General features: G+C 32.6%; 1 protein-coding gene across 1 annotated transcript; it reads left to right on the top strand.

Moving 5' to 3' along the window:
• Positions 1–5,304: 5,304 nt before the first annotated feature.
• LOC146926104 (N-terminal acetyltransferase A complex auxiliary subunit NAA15-like) lies at positions 5,305–22,834 on the top strand. Its single transcript, XM_085758496.1, has 26 exons — positions 5,305–5,491; positions 6,490–6,568; positions 7,139–7,221; positions 7,487–7,636; positions 9,908–10,023; positions 10,813–10,918; positions 11,740–11,811; positions 11,897–12,012; positions 12,596–12,728; positions 14,842–14,919; positions 15,000–15,053; positions 15,214–15,284; positions 15,538–15,592; positions 15,664–15,759; positions 16,677–16,805; positions 16,921–17,003; positions 17,091–17,321; positions 17,735–17,867; positions 17,955–18,062; positions 18,812–18,943; positions 19,104–19,160; positions 19,537–19,634; positions 19,730–19,788; positions 19,880–19,991; positions 21,600–21,700; positions 22,018–22,834. The coding sequence occupies exons 1-26, from the start codon at positions 5,441–5,443 to the stop codon at positions 22,215–22,217; spliced, it is 2,703 nt and encodes a 900-aa protein (XP_085614622.1). The 5' UTR covers positions 5,305–5,440; the 3' UTR covers positions 22,218–22,834.
• Positions 22,835–23,476: the final 642 nt, after the last annotated feature.

Here is a 23,476-nt window from a genome sequence, read left to right as displayed (position 1 = left end):
CAGCCAAAATGATTTTTAATTTTTAATGTCACCTTAATTTGGTACTTGAATAAGGGTGTACTTAATATGAAATTAATTTATTTAGATAGACAAAATGATAAATAACCATTGAAATACACACACAAATCAAAAGGTCGGGGTTTGAACTCCAGTCACAACGTCTTACCTAACAAATTTGGTATTTTTATCAGTTGAGGTAAGACTTTTAAACAATAGAAATTTCAGTTTGAGGAAATTTTTAAAAAGGTCTAAATAACCTTTATTATATTTTTTTTTGAGGGATAACCTTTATTATATTTAATAACCTTTAAAGAAACATATACTACATTTTTTCCCTTCAAAAAACAAAATATGTTACATCTTTTTTAGGGGGATGTACAACATTTTTTTCTCATTATTTTTATTATTATCAAGTTTATTCTTTTACTATTGTAATCGTCCGTCTTTGAACTTCTTGTGGGTTCCGTATTAGTCAAACTAAATATTTAGTATTTGACACCACTCTATGAAGTTTTAGTAATTCAATCAACCACTCTATGAAGTTTTAGTAATTCAATCAATAAATTCTATTTTAGATCACAGCAGAAATTGTTGATTTTCCATGATCATACATAGAAGTGTATTGACTAATCTAAAATTTTCACTATTAAAAAAACATTTTAATTTTTATTAAATAATTTTTATAAACATACGAGCAAATTATTTGAATATGAGCAAAGTATTTAAATCATACGAGCAAATTATATTCCTAAAAAAAAGCAAATTATTATGATAATAATTTGAATCATACATCTAAACATATTTTAAGCATGGTTTAATTTTATTTTTATCATAATAATAAAAAGGTAATCAATTTGGTTTGCGGTCCAGGTATTTTTTTTTCCTCAAAAAAGGTTTTTTTTTTTTTTTCCTTTTATGAAAACGGTCCAATTATCTTGGTATTAAACAAACTAGAAAAAATTGAGTACTTTCCCATATTCAACAAAAAGCATGAAGTTGTCTTATTTTTTCTGGGGCTAAGCCCCTGTAGTTCATTCAAAAAACTCATTTCTATACATTATAATAAAGTCAATGCATGTATCGTCTAAACAATATAAGGAAAAATAATAATTATACGTACGTCATGAAGAAAACTAATTAATTCTCATAGTCTAAAGTCTAATTACACAGGGATGACTGGACCAAAAATAATTCAGAAGCTTCTATAGGATAACTGAAGAGAGCTTTCTCTTTTCAACGCTCTTGCTTGTACAGAATCATCATCAATCAATCGGGTACATGTCTATGTTTATGCTTACAAACCACATAATAAAATTGTGGGTACTCATCTTATCTTAGAATTTATTTTTAATAGTTTTTAGATTATCTTTTTTTTGACAAATAATCAATTGTGATTTTAAAACAAGGAAAGGTGAGGAATTTTAATATCTTAGAATTTATTTTTAATAGTTTTTAGATTATCTTTTTTTTGACAAATAATCAATTGTGATTTTAAAACAAGGAAAGGTGAGGAATTTTAAATTAACCATCACGTAGTTGAATAGGGAAATTGGGAGGTTTTTAGAGAAGAACAAGGCAAAACATGGGCCTAAGGGGGAATGATACCAATTTGGGCCATAACCCAAATCAAGCTAATAAAAATTGTGATGAGGTGGGGTTGATTCTATAAGAGGTGGGGGTTCAGTACTTGATTTTCAATTTATTAATTATCAGAGATGCATGCGATTTTGCTTCCTTATTTTAAAGTCTTTCATCTCTTTTTATTGCATTAACATTTAAAAATTATGAACGGTATTTTTTTTTTTTAATGAAATTTTGAGTTTGATTTAAAACTAAAAATATAAATGTTTGTTGCTTTCAAGTTATAACAAACCAAACTAATAATTATTATCTATTTCAATGACATCAACACTATAACAAAAAATATAATTTAAATTATTTTTTTAATAACACTAACAATAAATATACTCATATAGTTTGTTACACACACACATGTGTGTGTGTGTGTGTGTGTGTATATATATATATATATATATATATATATCGTGTTTGTTACATTTGTTTTAATATTTAAATTTATTCTTATCTATTTGTTACATGTGTTATTTGTATTGAAAATTAAGGGTATTTTTGGAAAGAAAAGTCCAACCCAAAAATGTTGAAAGGGGTAGTTTTCTTTATATATAGTATAGATTTAGATTAAATATAAGTAGTTATAGAGATCATTTTTTTTATGCTACCTTGGACAAGCAATGATTTATAAATATGAACTATTGGTTCATAGTTTCTAGAACTTGTGTTGACACAAGAATTGTCTGAACCATTGATCTTTAAAATATCGACTTCAGTGTCTGTGTTGGCATTAGTGCCATCTACCTCGCTCTCGCTTTCAAAATCACCACTCTCGCTACCAGAATTCTCACTCTCGTTGTTGGCATGGCCAACCTAATGGGATGTCACTAAAGCAATGGTTTTAGGCCCCCCGATATCTTTAGGCCTCATATTTTTGTCTTTAAAAATATTTTCGTACGTCATATTTTGTAAATATGCTCAACCGAAGCTCAAGTGATATGTAAATGAGGATCATAGTTTATGTTGCAAGTTCAATTTTAATGCTAGCTATTTTATTGGTTATTTCAACCTTAACTTATTTTTGCCTTCATATTTCTATCAATCTAATTCAATGTCGGTTGTTTTAAATATATTAAGACAAGTAGTGTGTAATCAAAGTTTGTTAAACTAAAAAAATAATTTATATTTGTATTATTTCAATATTATTTTGTTATATTAAGATTTCTAGCAATTGATAAATAATGTCTATGTTAAATATTATTTTCAACATGCACGCACGCACGCGCGCGCGCCCACACACACACACACACACACACACACACACATATATATATATATATATATATATATATATATATTAAAAAGAGGTCACGCATTAACAGAGTAGATTATAACGAAATATGATATACTCTCACAATGTGACAAACCAAAGTTTGATTTTTAGCTGACAAAATACTCATATTTAATTATTGTCTGACACACATCATAGAGAATTACTTTCGATTGGGGGAACTTGTGAAATTTTTTTCTTAATTTTGTCTTATGCTATCTAAACGCATATAAAAGGCCTCTATTTAAATTTCGATTTAGGTCTAAAAATACATTAGGCCAGCCCTGATTGTCGGAATCCTCACTCTCGTTGTTGTCATAGTCATTACCATTAGGATTGTCATCAGAGTTATGAATACCGCGGTCCTAGAGCGGCGACCACCACCACATATTGCTAAAGAACACAAGAACAAGGGTAAAAGAGACATAGATGTTAGTGTTGGAGTGTTTCATTTTATTGTTGGTAAATTAAATTAAAAGGTAAGACATTGTGTATTATATGTGTGTGTATATAAAGAGGGAGAGAGATACATGTTTGAACTTTGAAAATAGTTTCGACCAACCTGTGTCATGTGTAATTTTGCGCAAAATGTATATTGTTTAGTTAATGTTATGTGTATTTTCAGAGTCCTCGCCTCTTAATTCCACTTTCATATAGTTGGTTTAGTTTTTATGTTGTTACCCGGATAACTTGTGCGAGGAATATTACTATTTTCTCATTTCTTCAAACTAAAAAGTAGTATTTTCTTGTTATTAATTAAACCAAAATTATACAAAGGAAAATATCACACTCCCCCGTTAACTATTATAAGAAAAACTTCATTTTTTAGATACATTGAATAATTAATGTATCTAAAAAGTATAATTTTACTTATAATAGTGATCGGAGAGAGTATATTTTTTTTTGAAACATAGCTGAGTAGTGTAATTCATTGTAAAGGAGAAAATGACACATTCCTAGTTGTTATGAAAGTTTATGGAAAATTGTTCATTTAAATTTAATTACGATATGATGATCATGCCACTATGCATCACGATATGTCACGTCTCACAGATGCAGGTCCGACCCTAGGCATAGGTCGGGGGTGCGACAACCTAGGACGCATAGTTAAATATAGCATTTATTATTCTTTTCCAACATACATTTATTTATTGCATTTCAATCATCCACTACCTTCGGTCTTGAATGTAAGAAACAAAAAAAAGCACATATTAAGAAAGTGAATTGATTACATTTAAGTCATGATGAAAAGTTATACCTTTCCAATTTTGCCCTTGTCTTGGAAATAAACGTGACTTTTGAACGAAAATGGGAATGTGAAACAAATTAGATATAAAAGTTATAATGAGAGTAAAATGGGAATAGTGGTATTTAATAAGTTGACTTTACTATACTTTTGCTTACAGTTGAGACCACCAAATTTTTTGTTTTGTTTATTACATTAGAGACCGGAGGGAGTATAACTATTACACTAACTATAGTTAATAATGATGTTTTGGTAAATGATACACATTCTACTATTAGTCATTTCCTTAAGGAAAATGCTAACAAATGTCCCATACACTTTTTTATAGGTTTTAAATGGCAAGTTTTTATAAAAATACGTGTAATTAATGCATTAAAAATTGAAACATTTGATTTTTTTAATGAATATTTTTTTAATTTGAAATGTTTAAAGATTGTCCGAGACACTTGTTAGCAATACATTTTCCTCAGCAATTGTGCAAAACTTTATGCATTGTTTATACCAACTAAGCTAAGCTCACGAGAACAAACTCAAATAAAACACTTAATATGAGGTAGATGGAATACTATTTAATTTAAATAACTTGATATAATAGGACGCAACTTTAAAATTGCAATCCCTCAATTATCATCACTTATTGCATGATAGTTTCACTCATAATTTTTTTTTTTTTTTGAAATACACTCATAAGTTATTTAAAAACCAATTAATTCTTTTTGGGAGAACATAATTTTGATTCCTATATAAAATAATTTTTTCTTTTATTTTACTTATCTCACTGTCGAATTCTGGATTAACATATTTTCTTTCTACTAGAATCTGATTGTTAACATACAAAAACAATTAAGCATGTGTTTGGTTTCAATAGGACCAAAAGTGATTCTTGATGTTGTAGAATTAATTTTATGATGTTTGACTTCTACAATTGATTTTAGCCTTAAATTCATTGATAAATTCACTTTTACATAAATACATCAAAACATAAATAACTTTTCATTCAACTCACTTTTATCTAGAATCAATTCACTCAAAATCAATTATGGTAAAAACTAAACCAAACATACACTAATTTGTTTTAAAGAAATATCTTATTTTTGGTGATTAAGTTGTTTATAATATAATTTTAGTAATTTTTGAGTAGAGTATACTGTATTTAGTAATTTCGAGGTTTGAAGTAAGAAGCTTACCTGAAGCAGCTACGCCGCGCACGCATTGCATCTCTTTCGCTTCTCTGTAGTAGGGTTCCATAAACCCTTCTTCTTCTCTTTCTCTCTACAACATCAGCAACAACAATGGGTGCTTCACTGCCTCCTAAAGAGGCCAATCTCTTCAAGCTTATTGTTGTAAGTATCCTTTCTCTCTCTGCTTATTCTTACTCGATCCAACTCTATTCACTCTCAATTCCACTTCTTTAAACCCTAGATTCTCACGCTATTCTTGCTAACTAACAATCTAACCAAATCTTAATCTTAATCTTAATTACACTTTAGTTTAGGATTCTAGCTTCAATTTACTTGTTTTAACTATTCCGGAATTCATTATTCATAATTTAGTTGTAAATTAAGTTATTGGATGGAGTTTTAGGTTTTGAGTGGTTTGGAATGGGGGGAAATTGGGTGCTTTAGAATTTATGTTATTGGAAGTTTGAACTAATATTAGAATCTGTTATAAATTGAGTTTATTTGATGCTTTATCATTTGAGTTATTGGTATGAGAAATAATTTGGCACTTTAGAATTTTAGTATAGACGTCCGAAAAAAAATCTACTATGAAGGTTGACTCAGTTTGTAAGGAGTTGACTCATACGTTGCAAGGGTATGGTGTTACTGAGAACAAGCTTGCTGCTGCCCTGACTGTGGTGAGCCTCGGTGCCCAACTCACTGAAACTATATCCGACCCCACTTAGTGGGATAAGACTCGGTTAAAGTTGTGTTGGTAAATATTCTGCGAATGCAATCGGTGTGGCCAACCATTTGATAACGCTGTTTCAGAATGACTGGATGTTTGTTTTGTTTTTACCAATGTGTGTGTGTGGACTACTAGCTGCTGTGAGTAGTCAAAATAAATTTTGGGAACTGTTACTGACTTTATACGGGCTTAAAACTGAAAAGATGAAAATGGTTTGGCATTTTTGTCTCCTTAAGGGACTAGCTGTTTATCGCAGTGGTTTTGAAATTTAGTTTTATGTATGTTAAAATGTCTATTTCTTGCTTAAAGCTTATGCAATTCAAATTTGATTAACTTATCTTTAGGATATTTATGTTTGTGAAATGATATTTGATTTTTGGGGTGATGGGTTAATGTATGATGATGTCATTTGTCCTTGTTCTTATTGCCGCAGAAATCATATGAAACAAAGCAATATAAAAAGGGCCTCAAGGCGGCTGATGCTATTTTGAAAAAATTTCCAGATCATGGAGGTATACATTTTTTTGGCAATTCCTTTATATGCTTTTCTATAGGGTCAATAGACATTAAGGTCTGTTAAGTTTGCAATCTTTTTTCTATTTTCTTTTCATGTTTTCACTTTTAATTACGAAATTGTCTCTTTGTTTAAACTTTTGTTCTTGTTCTTTACATAAATGACACTTTGTTTGAACTTTGTTGAAATAACTCCTTGTCTTGTCTTGTCTTGTCTTATACTATTAGAATCAGTAAAAACAAAACAGAGTTTTTCATTGTTTCTTATAAATTAATTATTTCCTATTTTTGAAGTTTTGCATATGAAACAGTATGAGAAAACAAAAAAAGAAGGCTTTCATTGCTTCCTATACAAAACATCGAAAACTAGAAACAATGAAAATACGAACTGGGAATAGAAAATGTTTAATGCTTCCTTCCCAAATTGTTTGAATCATGCAAGAAATGCCATCCTTTTTACATGCAACCTCCCCTATTCTATCTCTCTGCTTTCAGGTGTAGCATATTTGACTTTTTTGGTCATGTATATGTATTTTAATATTTATTTATTTATTTGTCTGTTTGTGTAGAAACTTTATCAATGAAGGGTTTAACATTAAATTGCATGGATCGTAAGCCTGAAGCATATGAACTTGTTCGTCAAGGATTGAAGGTCCGTGTGTTGTCTTTTATTTTACTTGATTTAACCTTGGCGCAACTGGTAAAGTTGTTGTCATGTGACTGTAAGGTCACGGGTTCAAGTCCTGGAAACAGCCTCTTGTGTAAAAACAGGGTAAGGCTGCGTACAATACACCAAATGGTGGGACCCCTTCCCGGACCCTGCGTATGCGGGAGCTTGAGTGCACCGGGTTGCCCTTTTATGAATCTTTCAATCATTGTTTGTCAAGTGATCCAGTTTTAATATTGTTCTGGTACAGAATGACCTTAAAAGTCATGTTTGCTGGCATGTTTTTGGTCTCCTTTATCGGTCAGACAGAGAATACAGGGAGGCAATCAAGTGCTACCGAAATGCACTGAGAATAGATCCTGAAAATATTGAAATTCTGCGTGACTTATCACTCTTACAGGTACCATCCTAAACGCATTCCATCTTTACTTGTTTTTTTTATGGTGGATATGAACTCAGAAAGTATTTGAACAAAACACACATAGTGCAATGGATTTAACTTAACATCGGTCATTTATGTTGGCACTTGGCATGTACTTGAGTCAGAAATCATACTGCCAAGAGTTTGTTTTATTTGTGGATACATCTTCATTTTGTCTTTGGATTATTTCTTAAGTAGATTAGGTTTTGGTCGCAAGTCATACAAAACGTATTACTGAACAAAAAGTGACTAAGAGATAGGTTAGAGGTAGCAGTTTCTATTGACATATGTCATGCTTATTCAAAAGCATGTGAGCTACCCATAGACGAATGAGAAAATGTAAAATAATAATGAAGTTTTCAAGGTTTGATGTTTAGAGATCACAGTTCACACGTGGTTCTCATGTGGTCATTTGAATCTTGATTATCTGCTAGAACTGAAGTTGCACAAAGATAGTTATAGGTGAGTGACTTAGTTTCATAAACCTTTTATATTGAAGAGTGAGCTCTACTGAAATAATTTAATGACAAGAATATTGTAAACTTGATGCTTGAGAGACAACCATCAACCTCTCAATTTAAAATACACAAATACAAGAGTGTCATCTCTTAATTTGAGGCATTTTGAGGCATTGAATAATCTAGATGTAGTTATTAGTTATTACTTGTAAAAAAGCCAATGCCTATTTTTTATATTTAAATATAATCAACCATAGTTTATAGTTATACATCATATATAAGGAGGGAGATAAATTCGGGCTAGGTTGTCAATAGTAGGACCTCAGATCGAGTGAGTAAAAATATCTACTAGCAAATAGTAGAATTCACATAATTGTAATGATTTTTATAGAGTGAACATTCTTGCTAATAAACTGGCAATCAATCTCTATGTTTTAATTTGCTAATGAAAGACTGGATTACACGAAATGTGCAAGGTTGCTTGATTGCACTAATAAGACATCTTGGAATTCTGGTTGGGTCTAACACAATCCTAGAAACATAGATTGGCATGAGAATTACATTTGGATCGATAGGAGTATTGGTCAACTTTCAATCTCATCCCAATCATTGCAACATATTTAAAGCATATTTCTTGTAAGATAAGACTATACCTGATATTTATTGAGTTGCCTCTATCCCAGGAAAGTAATGCAGTCACCTTAAGTCTTTGGCTTGAAATTTTTGGAACAAGAGTTGCTAAGGTGTTCAATGCTTTCACAATCTTCTCACGTTGAAAACAATGCCATCTTCATAAACAACAATAATAAATACACTGATTAGGAAAGAATGTAAAACTCATGCAGTTTTTAAAGGACCATACTAAATCTGCTAAACCATGCTCAGGGGGCAGTGGAAGAGAGCTGATTCAAAATTGGGCTCTTTGTGGCAATTCCAAACTATTGGTGGTTTTTTGATACTTACAAAATTCGCTATGACATTTTGAAGTGAGCTCGAGATCAATGTTAAAATGATTTCCAACTTCTAAGGCTAGGGCTTTTGTTTTAAGTATTTAGGGTTTTATTAGGCCCAACCACGCATCTTGAGAAAACTGATTTTAGATTAAATTAGAGGCATGAGAAACCATTTCTCAGCCTATAAATTCAAATTGCAGAAATAGAAAACTTAAATCTTTTAATTCGAAGACTTGAATCATGTTAATGCAGCTTGTTTGTTTTTACTAATTTTCACATTTAAGTTTAATCAGCTATAATCATATATTCAAGGAAGGAGATAGGTGGAAGACATCTCAAACATTACAAGTAAAGCGTACATTAGGCCTATGGAATTTAATTTACTCTTGTTAGCAAATTGAGTTGCAAACACATGTATATTCTTGCACACAAAACATTAATTAATGTTAAAGCTTATTGGATCTAGAACCTGTCATGTGTCAATTTATACTTCCTTCCTTTGTACCAATATAGAAGAGTTTGATGTCCTTGTAGTCTTCAAAAGGGGTGAGTGCTGTCAATTATCCCAAGCAGGCTACAGCAAATGTCCAACTCTTCAATAATGCAAAAATTTGAGAGCTTTTCATAGGAATATCCTACATTATAATAAGATTTGTGTTGCTAATTTTCATACAGCTCACTATTAACTGTGGAGCAAATAAACGCTCTGTTGTTTGTTCTTTTGTACTATATATCCATCACTTATGAAATAAATATGCACGAGTATAAATCAGTGATTCTTTTTTATAATGTAATTTGGTCTTACTTATGTGATAGTTCTTTCTACTCTTGACTGACAGGCTCAAATGAGAGATTTATCTGGCTTTGTTGAGACTAGACAACAACTTTTGACTCTTAAGCCAAACCATCGCATGAACTGGATTGGTTTTTCTGTTGCCCATCATTTAAACTCTAAGTATGATATGTATTTATGTTGATTTTTCCCCCCAATTGTTGACAGCTTAAACCGCCTCTATACAAATTTGTTGTAGCATGGTGGTCCTGGAATATTCTTCCCCCTATGTTTTTTTTTCTTTTCTGAATTTTTGGTGTCCTTGACTCAATATATATATATAAAGTTTGCCTCTGTTGTACTTATTTTTCCCATCCTTTTTTTCCTTTTAATGAAAATTAAAGTGACAGTTGTGTAGTAATTTGCTAGAGTATCCTTATTTTAAGTTAACATAGGAGGTCCTAAGGATCAGAGTTAGGTAGGTGGTAAAAGGAGGGAGAGGAGTGAATTGAACCTACATATCAAGATCATCCTGATCTTGAAAGAATAGGAGAAGTGCTATGTGATCTATTAGCTAGTTGATAGATGCTATTTTTTATGTTTATATCTTAATGTAGATACGGCATTTAGCTCTCAACTTGGCTATAAGTTAATACACAAATATAAAGCTTTCATTTTCACAAATGATAATTATGGTATTCTCCTTAGTCTCTATTTACTGTGTTATTTGTGCATTTTGTTTTTTTAATCTGGTATTAGAACATAGTGATCAGAGAATAATTTGAGGTGCTTTTAAGAGAGTAATTTTATTGGAACCAAATAGCGAAATGGTATATATTTGCCTGTGCAGACTCCTTGATTTCTTTTATTTACCGAAGTTTATGTGGGCATTTCGTTAGTCTAGTTTTTATTTTTATTACAATTTACAATTAGTTATTGAAATGTAATAAAGATCTTTTGAATGTGTAACAGTGCATCCAAGGCTGTGGAAATTTTGGAAGCATATGAAGGGACTTTAGAAAATGATCATCCTCCAGATAGTGAACGGTTGGAGCATGGGGAAATGATTTTATATAAGGTTATACTTTGACAGAATGTTGCATCTGTTTCTTACTGAATTGAATGCTCAATGCTTATTCACATATTTGGTGTCTGATAATGTAAAATCTGGACTCGAAATTTGGTGACCCAGTTCTCTTGCTGATCTATTTAGAAATGTTGACCATTGTTGGATATTAGAAAATATGTTATAATATCTTCAAATTATCTTAGTTTATCTCATAAGATCAATTTGTAATCTTAGAGTATCTTAGATTATCTTTTAGGATTAGTTTCTATATTTCTTAGGTATTTAGGATTAGGAGTCTTGTATCCCCTATCTATAAGGATTAGTGTTTAGTTTTTTGTATCAAATTAGTATTAAACATATAACACTATAATTATATTTATTCTTATTCTTCTCCTTTTGTCTAAACCCCACAACGTCAACAACCATATTTCTATCGAACCAAGTGATATGGATGGTTTTAGGTTGATTGTTTACCACACGGCTGAATTAGTGATCTGACTGATGAGGTCGATTATTGGTAAAATAAAATTGATTATAAAAATGGAAAGGGCACTGTAGTGCTTTACAGCTCCCATCATGGTGGGGTCTGGAGAAGGTTCGCACCCATGTAGGCAGTCTAACCTTGTATTCGAGATGCTGATTCTTAAATAAAAGATAACGATAAAACATATGACTAAAGTTAAATTGCATTTGTTGAATGTGAATCTTGTTTTTGCTTTCAGTTCTACTTGTAGATATTTGAGTATGAAATTTTGCACGGTTTGAATGCTGATATTATTTTATATATTTTTATTTATAACTTTTTTTTTGTGCCAAATATTATTGCACAGATCTCTTTGTTAGAGGAATGTGGATTTCTTGAGAGAGCTCTTGGAGAGTTGCGCCAAAAAGAAACAAAAATTGTATGTATGCTATTCACTTGGGCAATTTGATAATTTTACATATTATCCATTATATAATAAGTTGTTTGTGATTATGTCTTTTTAGGTTGATAAACTTGCTTTTAAAGAACAAGAGGTTTCACTTGTAGTGAAGCTTGGTCATTTAGAAGAAGCAGAAACGTTATACAGGACATTACTTTCCATGAACCCTGATAATTATAGGTAATAAATACCACTTACATTTTAGGTCATATTGTCTCAATTGATTAGTCTTTTTAGATGTTTTTCCTTTGTATTCCCCCCCTGATTTTCTTGATTGTTTTTTTTACGCTTGAATGGTGTTTGAATTGTCTATACTTTAGTGTCCAATATGACTATGACTACAATTTTTAAGTTTTCTAGAGGTCAAGGCTGACCAATTTAGACAGTTTAATATTTGAAAAAGGTGACTGAATATTTTGTTTATACGTCTTACATTTCGAACTGAGAACCTCATTTAGTATCTATGATGTGTGTATTCCTTGTTTACCCGATGTTTTACAAGTACGAGGGTGGGTCTTAAAGATAGATTAGGAGTCAGAGATCTCATCTTGTCTACTTCTTCAGAGAAGTTAGTTTATTTATATTTTAGCAGCTGCCTTTGTTAAATTAGTGAAGGGATAATTTTGCTACAGTTGCCTTTTTTTGGCTCTCATTGATTTGATAAATTATTTAGTTTGTATTTGAATTGTCAATGATGTGCTTATTTTTATTTACTATACATGTAGAAGCTAAACATTAGTTCTTGTTTCATGTTACCAATCAGTTACTATGAAGGTCTCCAAAAGTGTGTTGGATTGTATTTAGAAGATGGGAAGTACTCTGCTGATCAAATAGATCAGTTAGTTTCGTTGTATGAAACACTTGGGCAGCAATATAAGTGGTCTTCTGCAGTAAAGGTAACACATTCATTGTTGTTAATTTGTTATTGCTAGTCATTTATACTTTTTTGTTTAATATCTTTCCTTAAAAGTTTAACAATCATCTGTAATATTTTGCTGTATTATCCATGTAAGACATTTTAAGTACTTACTTTTTCTGTGGAAATGGTTTTCTAATATATATAAGTATCAATGTGTTGCTGATAGTTCATTGTTTCATGCTTTATGTTAAATGTCGCCAAAACTTGAATTGAATATCCATAAATAAGCCTAAAGAGTGTGGTCATAATGTCTTTCGGTTTGGATGGAGAATTCCAACAACTTAGGAAATTTAAAATACAGGGATATTGAATTACAAAAGTTTAATTACTTTCATCTGCAGAATCATTTGTTTGGATTTTCACGTATGCTATTGAATAACTAGAAGTTGCTAACTATTGTGAGTTCAAATTTGTCCTGGTCCTCATCACACATGAATCTCAACGTGAACGTCCGTTATAGAATGTATAGACTTATGTTTAGGCAGTTGTTTGATGGCCACTCAAACCACGTTTGAATGGTTAAAATCCAGCTTCGGTGCTAGGAAACAGCTACCAAACACATGCCCTAAGTCTGCAGGTCGATTTACATTTCGTTCCTGCATGTTTAGCCATAATTCCTACTCAGACTGCGCCATATCACCTTTTGTTAAGGAGATAATGTTTGAGGTGAAAGTGAGAGATATATATTGGAAGAGAAGTGCCATTTTGTGGGGAGGGTGAGGAAAATTTGAGAGACTGGGGAGGTATGAAATCTTAGGAGAGAAATGCAATTTATCTGAACAAGAGAGTAGGGATATGCAACTCAACCGAGAATTAGAGGAGGATTTCACAAGACTATTGTGTCGGTGTTTTGCAGTGTTAAACACTACATTGCAGCCTATGGTGCTGCCATGGCATATCCCATCACAAGTCGGCTATGTTAGTTGTCAAAAAAATCTGCCAACCCACTGCAGCCATTTAACAACACTGGTATTTTGGATACTTCAATTTTAGTAATTAAAACTTTCAGAATTTTCAAAACTCTCGTACCAAATATCCAAACAAGGTATTTTATGACAGTATTTAAATCCTCAAAAAATTACATTTCCACATGACCACCCCCTCCGACCTAACTAAAGATGGCCGATTATATGATATATACTACTTGCAAAACACTGGAAGAATACTCAAGAGAAGATGTGGCGGCGTAGGGACGCTGGCAGGATCCAAGAGGGTGACAGTACGTGTGGCTTGGAGAGGGACTTCCTCGAAGATGTGGCTGTGGGTTGGAGGGAAAAGGGGGACAGAAGCTGAGAGAGCAGGAGGATCAGAGAAAGAGAGAGGTCTGTAAATAAAATATTTGAAAAATATATAATAAATTCACATGTGGGAGAAACCTAGCGAGACGTGGTTGAAGTGCAATGTGGATGCTGCGTTCCATGACCGTAACCATATTACATCTTTTGCGTGTTATGTTAGAGACTCCAACGGGCAATTTATTCGGGCTCAAACAAAATGGCAGCGGGCAAATATGACAGTTTTGGAGGGGGAGGCAGTAGCCTTACTCGAGGCCCTTCACTTTACTGATGCGAACAGATGGGATCGGGTTGTGTTCGAGTCTGACTCATCTACTCTAGTGCAAGCTCTATCGTCTCCGGACCATGGTGATTCGGAATTCTATGCTATTGTTTCTAGTATTATTTATCAGTTATCTTTACATTCCAACTTCGAGGTGAAGTTTGTTAGGAGACAAGCGAACATGGTTGCTCATAGTTTAGCTAGGGCGGCTTGTTCTTGGGCTAGTCACCGTATTTTTGATTCTTATCCTTCTTGTATTGAACATTGGTTGATTAATGATAATAGTTAATTTTGCTTTTGTCAAAAAAAAAAAAAAATAGTATACTCTATACGTAGCTCCTAAAGAAGTAATCCTATTTTTGCTAACATCTTCATAGATCAATGTGTGTGCACTGTGCATCTTCTAGAATCTTATATAGAACGGGCAAATGTTTGGTGTTCTACTGATGTATTTCCTAAGTTAAGTTGTACTATTGAAGTTCACAATTGTTTTGGACGAAATTCATTCTTTAGTGGATCTTTTTGTTTGCCAGAGAATACCCCTGGATTTTTTACAAGGTGACAAATTTCGAGAAGCAGCAGAAAATTATATTAGGCCTCTCTTAACTAAGGTATACAAAGTTCCTTTTCATATTTTATGTGCCTTTTTTAGTTGTTTCAAAATTAATTAGAATTTCTGTGTTGTTTCTAGGGAGTTCCATCTCTGTTTTCGGATCTTTCTTCTTTGTACAATCATTCTGGGAAGGTCAGTTTTATCACTTGCATTTCTACTATTTAAATTGTTTCGGATTTCATGATTGACTTTTTCGGCCATTATGTATGTATGTATTATGATATGATGGAACAAACTACTGATTCTGCGGTTTCTAAGTTAATTTTCTTTATTTTATTTCAACTTTGTCTAGGCAGACATTTTGGAACAACTTATACTTGAGTTAGAACAGTCAATTAAGACGTCAAGCCAATATCCTGGGAGGTAAAATACTTTTTAGGTTTTTTTTTTTGGTAACACGTGAAATAAATAAAATGTTCATATGATGCAAAGACCATCTTGGATCTCTCTTGGTTAACTCTTGAATAAAGGGAAGAAACCTGCAAGGAACAACCTTGAGCAGAGCACCCAAGAGAAACAATGATCGTAATTGTATCCCATGTCAAATGAATGTCAATGAACGTTCTAGTTGGTACTTTTGTATTATATAAATAACCATTGTCTTTCTTTTATACAGTACGGAGAAAGAATCCCCTTCTACTCTTTTGTGGACTTTGTTTTTCTTGGCTCAGGTTCGTGGCTATAGTTTGATATTTAGATTCATTTCAAGTTTCCTTTCACTAATAAATTTGTATTGGTGCAGCATTATGACAGACGTGGCCAATATGAGACTTCTCTTTCTAAAATCGACGAGGCTATAGAACACACACCTGCTGTTATTGATCTATATTCTTTCAAGGTCTGTTCAGAGTTATGAGCACCATTCTGCTTGTTATTGGATTAGTTAATTTTTTTGTCGTTCTTCTGTTATATTATAAAGCTTCATACTATTGTAGTTAAGCGAATACCGTTACAGATTAAATGACTCTTAACTATCGTTTGACTGATTAACTTTTAGAATTTGTGTGACACATAATTTGTGCAGAATGTAAACCACTGCTCAGCGTGAGTTTAAGACATTTGGTCAGCATTGTCACATAAGTTATTGTTGTGTTTCTGTGTGATGTCTTTGCACTCAAAAGCTTTTTTTTTTTTTTTGCACTCAAAAGCCTTTTTTTGATTAATTTTGCATTGTTGCCTTGCAGTTTCTACTTTCTAGCATGTTGCTTAACTCATTTCAGAATGCTTAAATGCCATATAATTTATCAATTTTATGTTAATAGAAAAACACAAGATAATTCTGCTCAGTAAAGCTTAGTTTTTGAATATTAACTTTTGTTGAAATTGGGCCTAACTCATCCTTACAAAACCGGCTTTTAAAGTGAGGAGTGCCTCCTCTTTATAAACTCTCATCAAGAGTCCTATCTATCCAATGTGGGACTTGGGGTTTTCCCAATACACCCCCTCATGCCCAGCACTATTGAGCTTGGTGCGTGTATATAAATGGTGGGTGGCCCGATCGACAGACTCCAGTAACTTTTAAATATGAATGACATAAGGAAGCACTTCAATCTTAAAATGAAGCTTTGCTATGCTTGAGTGCAAGCACAATATTGTTGAAACTCAAAGCAAATCAGATGATCAAGTCACTTGTGTGCCTTGTGTGTGAAGAGTATAAATGGCTAAAATGAATTGAAGCTGAGATTGGAATTCCTGGTGCTTTTGTCAACAGTTAATAACAACATTGAAAGAATTTTGATTGTCTTTGTATAACAGAGTCGGTTACTGAAGCATGCGGGTGATTTGAATGCTGCTGCTGCATTTGCAGATGAAGCAAGGCTTATGGATCTTGCTGACCGTTATGTTAATAGTGAATGTGTTAAGCGCATGCTGCAGGCTGATCAGGTTTTTGTTTTTAATTGCATTATATTTATATATGAGCTAATAGGTATATTCATTTGAATGATTGTCTTGTTTCACTTTTCTGATTGATGTATTTATATATTCCTTTGCTATCAAGGTGGATTTGGCAGAAAAAATTGCTGTATTGTTCACAAAAGAGGGGGATCAACATAACAACCTTCATGATATGCAATGCATGTGGTTAGTATACAACGATGTTTTAATATTCTTCATATTCAGTTTGTGGCTTAATTTCTTAATGCATGTTGTAATATCTGTACTTGCAAGGTATGAGCTGGCCTCAGGTGAAAGCTTTTTCCGCCAGGGCAATCTTGGGCGGGCTCTCAAGAAATTTTTAGGAGTGGAGAAGCATTATGCTGATATTACTGAGGACCAATTTGATTTTCATTCATACTGCTTAAGGAAAATGACTTTGCGTTCTTATGTTGACATGCTTAAATTTCAAGACCAATTGCACTCACATGCCTATTTTCATAAAGCAGCAGCAGGAGCTATAAGGTGAATATCATGTCCATGTCTTTTGTTCGTACGCTGTTTTAATACATGGGTTGTTATGTTTGGTAGTGTTACTGTTGGCAATGCCTTGGTTAAATGGCTTCTGTACATGCATGAGAATTGAGATCCTGTCACAAACACACGAGAAGCAATGTGCACATGGAAAGTGAATTTGTGATTGTTAGTAGATATTTCTTTTGCGATGTTTCTAACTTTCTGTGCTTCACAGTTCTTGTGAGGTTTAGTGTCTCTCACAAATGCTTCAAGTTTGGCGTGGGTTTATAGTTTATGACCTAAACAACACTCCTTAAGGATTGCTATGACTATTCTGAATATACATAATAATTTAATAGTTAAGACAATTTATTTCTGATTCTGTATTTATGATATGATGATTGTGTTGTTTTGAGCTGCAGGTGTTATATTAAGTTGCATGATTTTCCCCCGAAGTCTACAACAGAGGAAGATGAGCACATGTCAAATTTGCTTCCTTCTCAGAAAAAGAAATTGCGACAAAAGCAAAGAAAGGCAGAAGCAAGAGCTAAGAAAGTATTGTTGTCATGCCCACAGCTTCAAGTAACTTAATGCTGTAAATCCTTTAACGTTGCTCATCCTTTTGTTCTATTTCGTTTTCAGGAGGCAGAAGAAAAGAACGAAGAGTTAAATTCTAGTGTGGCATCGAAGTCTGGGAAACGACCTGTAAAGCCTGTTGATCCTGATCCACTTGGGGAGAAGTTATTACAGGTAAATTTTGATGTCTTTAATGACCATTGGTATTCCAATAAAGTTGTGTTTTACTTTTTTATGCAGAAAATTAAAAAATTTCTCCTAGGATTCTTGCAGAAGATAATTATCTATAAGTGACCACTGTTGCGGTTGTCCCCTTGCATATTGGCATTTTGCAACTGTAGATGGTTTGATATTATAGAGGGTTTGGATTCAGTTTGGAATATATGAAAAAGATCTTAATATCTAATCTAAATTGTACCGTACATTAGGGTACTTTATATTATCATTATCCCTTAGGATTAGTTTCCTTCTTTGTTCCTTAGTTAATGACGATTTGGAGTCTAGTATTAGGCTACTGGCATAAATGAGTTCGTGCTTTGTCTCCTGCAGCAACATTCAACATATTATTCGCATTTTCTCATTCTAATTTGATTTTTCTGAGTTTTTTATTTTCCCTCCCTCTAAACGTTAGGATTGAATCCTACAAGTTCAACAATGTAAATATGAATCAAGACATTCTTAGTTTCTCTGTAAATAGTACTTTTCTTTCTTTCAATAAGTATTATGTTGAATTTGGAAGTTAAAATGACGTACTAAAAAATACCAATGCTTGATATATTTATCAAACTTGTTGAAATCTGCATAATGGATATAAAAGTCAGGTTTATTAAAGACTAGTTTTAATGTTAGAATATGTTTTACTGTAGTCATTTAATTGTTAGTACTGATATAGATCTGTCTCTTGTGTGTTTTTCCATGCTTAGGTTGAAGATCCATTGTCCGAAGCTGTTAAATACTTGAAGTTGCTGCAGAAGAATTCACCCGATTCATTGGAAACACATTTGCTCTCTTTTGAATTATATACAAGGAAACTGAAAATTTTGCTTGCCTTTCAGGTACGTAGAGGCCAGTAACTTATTTTATTAGGCATCATTTTTGTTTAATAAACAGCTTATTTTGATTATTTAAATTATTTATTTCTTACCCTTTCTTCTTTATCATTTTAGAATATGATGGCAATCTAATGTGTTTTCTTCTGTATCTTTGGAGTTGTAGGCTGTAAAGCAGTTACTGAGGTTGGATGCTGACCACCCTGATTCTCATCGTTGCTTGGTATGGTATCTCTTCTGAAAGAGCAAATTAGTTCCATTTGATCGGGAGAGTTATTTTGATAATATTTTTCACAACAGCTATAATTATTCAGATTTATTCCATCTTTGCATAGTAGTCATCTTTGTTAATTTGTTACACTTCAAAATTGTTTAAATATCGTAATTCTTTGAAACACATGTGGTAGATTAGGCAATCTGAGAGAAAAATAATTTTGGATTTGCACAGGCTTTTCCTGGTTTGTTTTTCAATTTCTATATTCTCATGCATAGGATACAATTTGTTTTCTTTATTCTTGTGATTTCTTCTTTCCTCCATCACACACATACACAAGTACAAAATCTCTTTCTGCTCAAATTCGTTTGTCCATATGTTGCAGATTAAATTTTTCCATCAATTGGGTTCCATGAGCACTCCTGTAACTGAAAGCGAGAAACTGATATGGAGTGTCTTAGAAGCCGAGCGCTCAACTATTAGGTTCTTTATGCCTCAATTTTTTACTTATGTCTTCCTTTCATTCATTTTGGATTATGATTTAATTTTTACTTTATATGTTTGTTCCTTTCTTGCAGTCAACTGCATGAGAAATCTCTTTTCGAAGCAAACAATGCTTTCCATGACAATCATAAAGGTTATCCTAGTAAACATTATCAGCTACGTAGCATCACATACATTTCTAGTTTCTTTACGAAAAGTTTATATTGTTTCTCTGTTGTTTGCAGATTCTTTGATGCATAGAGCAGCTTTTGCGGAAATCTTGTACATTTTGGATTCTAATAGAAAGTCTGAGGCTGTCAAATTGATTGAAGATTCAGTAAATAATATTGTGCCAAGGTAATGTTTTACAACATCTTGCCACATACTCAATAAACTTCTCATGTCAATTAAGTATTGGATTGAGAAAGCACTATATACATCTGACACAGTTTGACTAACTGTGACTTGAGAAAATAATTCATCATCTCATTCCACTGGAGGGGCGGCTTACCAGTTAACCTCATTTATAGTATGGAGAGTGTCGAATATCCCACATTGACTAAGAATAAAGATATGATTCTGGCCGTTTTATAAGGCTTGCGTTATCCTCACCTTGCAAGCTGGTTTTGTGGTGTTCAGTTAGACCCTAAGTTATAATTCTGAGAAGTCTCACATATTGACTAGAGATGTGGCCTAGATAATATTTGAGGATTGGACAGTTCTCGACTTACAGGCTAGTTTTGTGGGAATCGCCTTAGGTTACTTGTCTTGGAAGATTTATTTTTGGTCTAACTGCCTTAGGTCACTTGTTGACCAAAGGAAAAGAGAAAAGGGAAGGGGGGGAGTGGGTGAAATAATCATCCTCCTGTTTTCGTGGACGGAGATAAAATCAAACGGGGTTTGGATCAAATAATGCATAAGATACTACTGACAAATTATTTTAAAAAAAAATCCTCCATGACGCCATATAATAAAATAGTGAGGTTCAAGGGGAGGGGCGTGTGTATTGGGGCCTATCTATGTATGATTATATATAGAGTAAATTAAACTACTCTACCTTGAAAGAGCTTGAATTACACTCCCCTCCCCTCCCCTCCCCTCTTGTGTTAAAATATACACTCCATCCCCTCTTATGTAAAACATATTAGAAAATATTTCACTCCCACCCCTGAAAGATGCTTGAATTACATTCCCCACCCCTCTTATGTTAAAAATCTACAATTTCCTCCCTTAATAAGTTTTTATTTTATTTTTTTTATTTCTAGTAATTTATCAAAAATAAAATCAAACACACTCCGAAGAAAAATAGTATTGTGGGTCCATTTTAATATAATCAAAATTCATATTTTTCTCTACTTTTTATTCACAATTTCATTAACATCTAGTTTTAAACCCTATTATAAATTATAAAATATAAACAACACAATAAAATTAAAATGAGTGAAAAATTACTATAGTCGATAAAATATGATTATTTACAAATGAATTTTATATTCTAAGTTATAAAATTAATAACAAAATATTGAAATTTAATCATCGTTGACATTTAAATTACAAATAAATGATTTCTTTTCTTAAATGGTGTTTTAAAATTAGTAGATATTGTAAAAATATTTATTTATGTTAAAATAGATTAAATTGTAGTGCATATTTAATTATTAAGGGAGAAGGTTGTAATTCAAGCATCTCATGGGGAAGGGGAGTATAAGTTTTATTTTTCAAGGGAGGGGAGTGTATATTTTAACTTAAGAGGGGAGGGGAGTATAATTCAAGTTTCTTTTAGGGGAGGGGAGTGTAATTTACTCTTACATATATCCCAGAAATTTTTAACTTTGTCAGGGTTCATGTTTGTATCACAGCAAGTGCTTCCCAAGCTTAAGCTCCTTGTTTTCCTTTTAGTTTCATTTTTTGCTTTTAAATCTGAGTAACGGAGACATTAAACCGTTCCTTAAATTCTTCGTCTAGAAATGGAGCAATTGGACCAATCGGGGAATGGAAACTTGAAGACTGTATTGCAGTTCACAAGCTTCTTGGAACAGTACTTGTTGACCAAGATGCGGCATTGAGTAAGTATATCTGCGACTTTTAGTTACTTGATATTTGCCATAGATGGTCCTTTTCCTGTGCCAAAATTTTCTGTTTGTGGGACATTAAAAATGTTCTGGTTGCTTTGAAGTAAACACAACTATATTTTTTTCAGGGAAAAGTGGATAAAGATAAAATAAATTGTTTGATAAACATATAGTTGTAACTTTGGCACTATTTGCGGATGGGGCTGAGTTGCACTCAAATTTATAATTTTTTCAAAGGTTTATTACAAATAAGGAAATTTTGGTACTTAAATTTCTGATACTTTATCTTTATTATGTTCTCTATTTTGCAGGGTGGAAAGTGCGTTGTGCAGAGTACTTCCCTTATTCAACTTACTTTGAGGGAAGGCACAGCTCTGCCTCTCCCAACTCGGCCTTTAGTCAGTTACGAAAGAACTCAAAAAATGATAGTCCTAACCATTCAGTTGATAATCAAAATGTGGGCTCTACCACATCGAATGGGAGAACATTCGAAAATCTCACCATCTCATAAATACATTCATGAAGCTAACAGATATGTGCAAGCGACTTGGTTTGGATGCTTGGTAAACCAAACTGCAATTTACACTCCCAGAAATGACCACGATGCTGTTTGCATCCTGTGTCACAGTTTTGGTTCCTGCTATGGCAAATTCTACGCGTTCTACCTCCCACATGTGAAATCTATTCTGTTTGCAAATGTGTATAATTTTACTTCAAATAATGTTTTATAATTGGCTCTCTTTTATTTGCTCACCCTTTTTTCCTGGGAGGTGGTAGAGGAGCTCCATGGATTTGGACCATTGTCTGAGGTTATCATTTTAGTTGCTGGGAGAGGCTACAGAATTTTTAGGCTTCCTGTTCTGCATCCAACCAACATAAATCAGGGAGAGCATGTTGTATCTTTCCTATTTTATTAGCTTATTTATCATGTATAAGCATTAAATTATGTTGAAATTTTGCTACAAGATGCTGGAATGACAGCTTTAGTTTTGGATGGATTTAGTTACAAAAGGATTTAGTTTAGCACTCTGTTGTATCATAGATAGTGTTTTAATGTCTGTGCAGAACGGAATGAACTAATTTGGTTCTGTTTTGATGAATGAAGTTAGAATGTACTATTTATTTCAACTCCTTGTTCGGTCTGTTTTGAAAATGCAGTCTGTTCATATTTGAAAGTAAAATGCATATAACATTTGACACCACTTATATGATGTTTTATAGTGCCTTTTTACCTATAAACTTGTAAGGATTGATAAGGACCCAAGCCCTTGGAATAGAGTCATAATTTGTATCATTAATAGAATAACAATCACCAATAATAGATAATTATGTGTTTTACATAAAAAAAGAAGATAATTTCGTGTTTGAGTTCAATCAATTATAGGGTGTTTGGATTTTACGGGTGATATATATGATAGTAAAAAGGGATTTCGATCAATTAAAGATAATCAATACACGCTCAGTGACTTTTTCTATTCAGATCTACAACAAATTTCTCAAGTTTTGATTCGATTATTGATTAAATTTCTTGATCACATATTTAACTAATTAAGAGTAAACTAGTTTCAACAATTTTCTACTGCAATAAGCTATCAAAGTATAAATAATCAAGGCTAGACAATTTAAAAAATCGAAATTCAATTTAGCCTACGATTTAGCACCACCAATTCTATATTATCGAAATTCATTATAGTGGGTGTATTTTGAAAACAATATAAGTTTTACGTATATTGATTATTTTTAAACATTATATAAGGAGTGTTCACGTCT

The sequence above is a fragment of the Medicago sativa genome, chromosome 4, assembly GCF_051527215.1.
Source record: "Medicago sativa cultivar Bolivia chromosome 4, Bolivia_mono, whole genome shotgun sequence".
NCBI classification, from domain to species: domain Eukaryota; kingdom Viridiplantae; phylum Streptophyta; class Magnoliopsida; order Fabales; family Fabaceae; genus Medicago; species Medicago sativa.
Note: the sequence above shows the minus strand (reverse complement) of the source record. Positions and strands in the feature narration are given on the sequence as shown.